Consider the following 7,003-nt stretch of genomic DNA (forward strand, 5'->3'; position numbering starts at 1 on the left):
GGGCGAGCAAGGCCTAGCTGCCTTGGCTATCTCAGAACCACTTGCTGAGCCATCCCTGTAGATCCTAACAGGGCCTTCCTCATCACTACAAGCAAAGACATAAGTCCCTAATCTGGGACTCCACAGTGGCAGCTAATGGTCAGGAAGGCTGCCTGGACCAAGAATCCATGAAAACAGGTACCCAGCCTCAACCACAAGCTCTGGGGAGCTGTGTGAGTAACTGTTAGCAGCATAGCCAAGAGTCTCTCCCTTTTATTAAGTCCAGTTCAACTAGCTAGAAGCAGCTGTGGTTCCAGGCTGGTAAGCCACGAGGCCAGTCAAGACTGCTGTTTGCAGTGAGCCACGAGAGTGTTGAGGCCACCATCTGATGGTAGTTCCTTCCCAGAGCTCTCAATCTTCCAGTCAGTCTGGTTTCTTGCTGGGAAGGATCCACCACAATCAGCCCTGGCTCTGCTGCCATTTCAATGCTGGGAAGATGGGCAGGTGAGACACCGAGAGAGTATGTCACAGAAAAGTCCCCATCAGGTTCACGGGGCGCCCGCCGTACCTCTTAGAGATGTCAGCTTCGATCTGAAAAACAGTTGCTGGGTAGATAGGGATCAAACAAGCAGGTGCAGGGCTTCATTCAGCAGACATCTGGGGGTCCTCCCACATGGCGAGATCACCCCATCCTGTCTTACCAGCTTCTGTAGTTCCTTGGTCTTCTCCAGCAGCAGGTCCAGCTTGGGCTCCAGAGCCGCCTGCTCCTCAAGGGCACCCTGCTGCTTCTGTACCATCAGCTCTTTCTTCAAAGCCAACAGCTGCGACTGCTTCAGCTTTTGCTGGAGGAACTCTGTCACGCGGTCCACATACCTATGCAGAGGGCACTCAGGTGAGCGGGGAGGCTGCCCCACTCCACTCCTCAGGAAGCGATTCCCTGATTGGCCTCCTACCCCCACATCCGCGAGTCCTTCTCCATTAAAAACACCACTCCAGTTTCCTGTTATACCTGGGAAGCAGATTCTGCATAAATCAATGCCACCCCCCCCCCAGCCCCTACCTCTACCATCTGCCCTGAAGACAGTCCAAGGAGAAGGCGATGGCACAGAAGGCATGGATGAGAACTAAGGGGGTCACAGACAGAGGAGGAAGACAAGGACCCAGAGCTGATCAAAATGGCAGAACCCAGAATCAGGATAGCCAGACCTTGGTGAGGCCAGAATCATAAACAGGTGTTGCATTCGAAGACTGGTGAGCCGGCCAATGAGCTCCTGTAGCGTGGACACCATATTAACCATCTTCTCTTTGGTTTGGCCCTGCAGGATGGCAGGAGCCAGCTGAAACTGGCTCACAGACAGGATGTCGGCCTCCTCGCTCATCTCTACTGCTCTCTGAGACAAGAAGATCTCGAGCTAAGGGTGAAAGAGGAGCTAGATTACAGGAAGAAAAGAGCTCAGAAAGCTAGGCCCCCAGACTGCTCAGCATGTGAGAATGCGTGGTAAGGGCTAGACTCTAGGGGAGTCTACCACTCTCACTGCTAGAAATTCCACAGCTGCGGTGGGTCTGGCGTGGCCCCCTCCGCCACTCCTCATCCCACCATTCTGTGTCAGGCCTACACAGTTCTGGACCTTCTTTCTTCCCTAGCCTGTGGGTCAGATAACCAAGAAGACAGACTCAAAGGGTCTCTCTGCCCCACTGGAGGAATTTCTTTTTGCTCCATGGGAGAAATGGGGTTTGGGGACTAGGAACGCATGGGTGAAAAGCTATGGGTTAAGAAAAGGCCAGGGTCCGGTGCCGGTGGCTCACGCCTACAATCCTAGCTACTCAGGAGATCTGAGGATTGCAGCTCAAAGCCAGCCCAGGCAGGAAAGTGTGTGAGACTCTTTTTTTGGGTCCGGTCAGGGGGCCTGAACTCTGGGCCTGGGCGCTGTCCCTCAGCTCTTCAGCTCAAGGCTAGCGCTCTACCACTTGAGCCACAGCGCCACTTCCGGCTTTTTTCTTTTTTTTTCTTTTTGCTTATGTGGTGCTGAGGAATCGAACCCAGGGCCTCATGCATGCAAGGCAAGTGCTCTACCACTGAGCCACCTTCACAGCCCAAGTCTGTGAGACTCTTATCTCCAATGAATAACCAGAAAACTAGAAGTGGTGCTGTGGCTCAAGTGGTAGAGTGCTTGTGTTGAGCTGAAGAGCTCAGGACCAGCGCCCAAACCCCAGAGTTCAAGCCCCACGACTGACAAAAATAAATAAATAAACAAATAAAATAAAAGGCCAGGAAGAAATTAAGGAAGAGACATATCTCCAGTCTATCTTATTTTGTCATGGAAATTAGATAATTTTTGTCCTCTTCTTCCTTTGAGGCTAGAAAGGGGTCTCTTTGGGCAGAAAGAAGACATAACTGGATGGGGACAGAACTTTCTAGAGGTTCTCAATCATAAGCCACTGAGACGGGAAGAGACTCCAAAACAGGGCCCATTTTCCCAATCCAAGAACACTGGCTCTGGGGCTGGGATGGTGGCTCAGTGGTAGAGCGCTTGCCTTGCATGCCTGAGGCCCTGGGTTCGATTCCTCAGCATCCCATAAGCAAAAAGAAAAAAGCCGGAAGTGGCGCTGTGGCTCAAGTGGTTGAGCACTAGCCTTGAGTTGAAGAGCTAGAGGAGACAGCACCCAGGCCCAGAGTTCAGTCCCCATGACTGGACCCAAAAAGAAAAGAACACTGGCTCTTTATACCTTAGTTATGGCAATCATGTTTCAACACAAATGATTGTGCGGCTCCTATCTTGTTAAAAAACAAAAACTGCAACAACTGCATGGTTTACCAAGTCAACTCAAAATTCAGACTGTCTCTGAGCTCCTCTTCTGCTCCCCCATCCCAGCTCCTGTAACAAGGAGCCACGCAGCCTCCTTCCTGTCAGTCAAAGGTCCCCCCTTAAGACCTTTTTGGGGTTCTTTCTGCCTGGGAAGTTTTTTTTTTTATTTTGCCAGTCCTGGGGCTTGAACTCAGGGCCTGGGCACTGTCCATGAGCTACTTTTGCTCGTCTAGCACTCTACCTCTTGAGCCACAGCGCCGCCTCCAGCCTTTTCTGTTTATATTGTACTGAGGAATAGAACCCAGGGCTTCGTGCATGCTAGGCAAGCACTCTACCACTAAGACACATTCCCAGCCCTCCTCCCTGTTTGTTTGTTTTTTTTGTTGTTGTTGTTGGTCATGGGGCTTGAACTTTGGGTCTGGTCGCTGTCACTGAGCTCTTCAGCTCAAGGCTAGTGATCTACCATTTAAGCAGCCACATTGCCACTTCTGGTTTTCTGGTGGTTAATTGGAGATAAGAGCCTTACAGACTTACCTGTCCGGGCTGGCTTTGAACTGTAATCCTCAAATTTCAGCCCTGAGTAGCTAGGATTACAGGCGTGAGCCACTGGCCCCGGCCAGGAAGACTTTTTGCTGGACAATTCACCACTGCTTTGTATGGAGTACTTGCAGTCTCAGCTTAAAGTCACCTTCTTAATAAAGCCTTCCCTGACTTCCAGACATAGAACCACAACCCTTGTTAGAGAAATGAGCTCCGTTCCAAAAGCTTAGTCCACTCCTTCCCTTCTCCACAGCTTAGCATGCTCCCTTCCTAGGCAGCACTAGGCCCATGCAGTAAAGGCAGTAAATAATCAACTTCCAGCCCCCCTTTACCTTGGGATGGCACTTCTCTGGGGCAGCTACCACCATATAAGGCAACAAGAGCCCCTTAGAGTGACCCTCAGCTCAGTGGAGCTGCAGGACCCCTTACCTACTATATGGATGGTAGCCATAAATCCTCGTCCACCATGATGAAGCCCTTGGCCCCCACGTGCATACTGGGGTCTCTGCCTCCTAGCCTCTTCTAGCTCCTCCTAAGCCTCCTAGGTTATATAGGTCACCTCAGACAATAGCTGGTGCTTCTTCTTACTTTTCCCTTGTGAGAAGGGGTCTTTCCCAACAATAAACCTTTCTTTGTCCTCTGTACCTGGATGTCTGCGTGGTTTTCTGGCAAGTTTAATAATCTTTCAACCCTTCTCAGCAGCTTGTCTCCCTCCCGCTTTCTTTTTCTCCGTAGCTTTTAGCACCATCTTACATACGCAGCATTTGTCTAGGTTCTCATCTGCCTTTCCCACCAGAGTAGAAGCTGCGTGAAGTTGAGGCCTTTGAATGTCTGGTTCACTGCTCTATACCCGGTACCCAAGAGTGTGCCAGGCACTTTGGAGACTCACAATACAGATGAGCTGGGGAGCATCCTACCAGGTAAGACTCCTACTCCAAGACAAAGGAAGGACTCAGCACCCTTTGCACTACAGGAGTGGTCAGGCCAGGGGACAGAACTGACATCACCTGTGCAGAGGCAGGCTGCCCCCGGAAAACAGTACCTCCATGAGCTCATCAATGAACTGATTCCGGGTCTCAGGATATTCAAGAAGTGTCAGAGCGTCTGTGCCTCTAGCAACACCTTCTGGAGCTGCCAAAAAGAGAAGCAGACAAGTGAGAAGGGATCTAGAACTAAGGCAGGAAAACCCCACAAATTTGAGAAGCCCAAGGGATGACTATGGACAGACTCATTGCACTAAAGCTACTTCCCAGCCCAAGCCAAGGGAGAGGGTTATCCTCTCCCAATTGCCCTAGCTTTTCTCAGGCTTCCTGCCAACTCTAGCCTGCCAGAACCACAGAGCTGGGTTCAGGGAAGGCTAGCTCTGAGCTGGTGGCAGTAGGAAGTAAAGTGTCATCCTGTACTGCCCTCTAGTGGCTCAGATCACTGCTACACCCTCTCTGCTGGTGAGGAGGAATCAGGCCAAACTTTGGGGTCTAGCCAACATCCTTTAGGTAATCCCACTAAAATGGCTAGCCTATAGTCAGTCTCTAAAAAGCTGAGTCTTCCTACAGAACTTCTCTTCTGCCTCTCTCCCCACACATCCTCAGCAAGACTTAGAGAAAAGTTTAAATGTGTGAGAAGCCTCATCACAATAGTATATTTTTGTGTCTAGACTTGGGGGTTCCTTGAGCACTTACCTTCAGTTCCTGCCTCCAGCACTGTGATCTGTAAACCAGTGGCATCGTCTCCCCAGTCTATCCCATCACTCCCAAGGTCCTGGGTGGGGAACAAAGAACCAGAGAGCCTGGTGAGAAGTCCCCAGCACAGGGAGCCAGAATGGACCAAAACCTTAAGGAAGCCCAGGGCCTGCACATTACAGCTGGATTAAGGTCGACAGACCTGATGCATGGGACAAGGATGGCATCGTGGGCTATTATAACGCCATCCCCAGCCTTGCTTTGTAAAGTACTTCTATACCTTGCCCCAAACCCCAGCAAGAGGAGATACATAAACTCTGGACACATCACTTTTGAAACTGCCTCCTTTGGAATGCACTCATCTTTGGAGAAGTGAACTTGGAGGAATGCCTTTACAGGCACAGACTACGGCTGAAGCAGGATCACAGCAAAGTCCTCCGAGAGATGAACCAAGTGGGCATTCTAACCTTTGACTCTGACTCCAGGGAGATGCCCCAGTCGATTCCAGTAGCCTCAGTAGAGATGTTGGGGCTGGAAGCTGCCTCTGCCCCAAAGTCACCCCAGTCAATCTAGAAAACAGAAAGAATGTCAGCCAAATAAGGTGGGAGAAAAAGAAAAAGAAATGAAAGGAAGAAAAAAGAAAAGGCCAGATGCCAGTGGCTCATGCCTATAATCCTAGTTACTCAGGAGGCTGAGAGCTGAGGATCATGGTTTGAAGTCAGCTTCGGCAGGAAACTCCATGAGACTCTGACTGAGATCTAATTAACTATTCAAAAAAGCTGGAAGTGGAACTGTATCCTTGAGCACAAAAGCACAGGGATAGCACCCAGACCCCTGAGTTCAAGTCCCAGGACTGGCACAGACACAAAAAATAAGAGCTGGGTGTGGTAATCCCAGCTCCTGGGGAAGCCAAGGCTGGAAAATCAAGTGTTGTAGGTATTACAGGACTCAGGACTCTATAGTAAAAATAGTAATATAGGCTACACAGTAAGAACTTGTCAAGAGGACTTGGGCCGGAGGGGGGGGAGGGGGAGAGGGGGGAGGGTGGGATGTATACCAGTGGCTCCTGCCTGTAACCCAGCTACTCAGGAGGCTGAGATCTGAGGATCTCAGTTTGAAGCTAGCCTGGGGAAGAAAAGTCCATGAGACTCTTATCTATAATTAACCACAAAAAGTCAGAAGTGGAACTGTGGCTCAAGTGGCAGAGCACTAGCCTTGAGTGAAAAAACTCAAGCCCAGAATTCAAACCCCAGGACCAGGGAAAAAAAAAAAAAGAAAGAAAAGCTGGGTGGAGAGGTGCTTGCTTTCCCAAAGGCCTCAGGTAGTTCTGTAGGGAAACACACATTCAAATGCAATGGCCTGTATGCTTCCAAAAGAAAGCCCACATTCAGAAGGCACAGGTGACCGAGTGGCTTCTGGTTTACATGAACCAACTTTCTGAGCTCTCCATTTTCTATTCTCTGGTCTCAAGGAGGCCATGCTCTCCTGCCAAAGTCTTGCTCCTATGACTTCTACCCTCCCCTCTAGGACTCTGAATGCAGGTCAGGGTTTGAGCTGGATGTTGATGGGGCAAATGGATTCTAATAAGGCCTCTTTTACCTCATCTTCTTCCACTTGCTCGGGAGGCTCCTCAAGGTGTGGCCGCTCCACCACAGAGGGCTCTTTCCCCGTCCTCCATTCGTACACAGTCGAGTTTCCCCGCTTCTGCACATACTGCAGCATGGGCAACACCTGCTCCGCGGGGCTTAACAGAAGACACAACTGAGCCTCTTACTGACCTCTCAGGAAACCAATAAGTGGGCCATATGGTCCAAGGTGTAAGGCTCCCACCAGCTCAAGTGTATGAAATGCAGCTCACCTGGCTGGATATTGGTAGCCCACACCTGTAATCCTAGCTATTCAAGAGGCTGAGGGGTCTGGGAATGTGGTTTAGTGGTAGTTTGCCTAGCATGTATGAAGCCCTGGGTTCGATTCTCCAGTACCACATAAGCAGAAAAA

General features: G+C 50.3%; 1 protein-coding gene across 2 annotated transcripts; it reads right to left on the reverse strand.

Moving 5' to 3' along the window:
* Positions 1–235: 235 nt before the first annotated feature.
* Cdk5rap3 (CDK5 regulatory subunit associated protein 3) lies at positions 236–6,915 on the reverse strand. 2 transcript variants are annotated; one of them, XM_013038111.1, is made up of 7 exons: positions 6,605–6,915; positions 5,473–5,574; positions 5,006–5,084; positions 4,369–4,457; positions 1,186–1,391; positions 681–852; positions 236–584 (listed from the first exon to the last, which is right to left on the reverse strand). In XM_013038111.1, exons 1-7 carry the CDS (start codon positions 6,725–6,727, stop codon positions 528–530), a joined length of 828 nt encoding a protein of 275 aa, XP_012893565.1. In that variant the 5' UTR covers positions 6,728–6,915; the 3' UTR covers positions 236–527. The 2 variants fall into 2 exon arrangements, with proteins under 2 accessions (XP_012893565.1, XP_012893564.1); XM_013038110.1 differs by having other exon boundaries at positions 236–570; positions 6,605–6,911.
* Between the last annotated feature and the right edge of the window lie 88 nt (positions 6,916–7,003).

This window comes from Dipodomys ordii, unplaced genomic scaffold (genome assembly GCF_000151885.1).
Source record: "Dipodomys ordii isolate 6190 unplaced genomic scaffold, Dord_2.0 Scaffold7, whole genome shotgun sequence".
Taxonomy (NCBI): Eukaryota; Metazoa; Chordata; class Mammalia; order Rodentia; family Heteromyidae; genus Dipodomys; species Dipodomys ordii.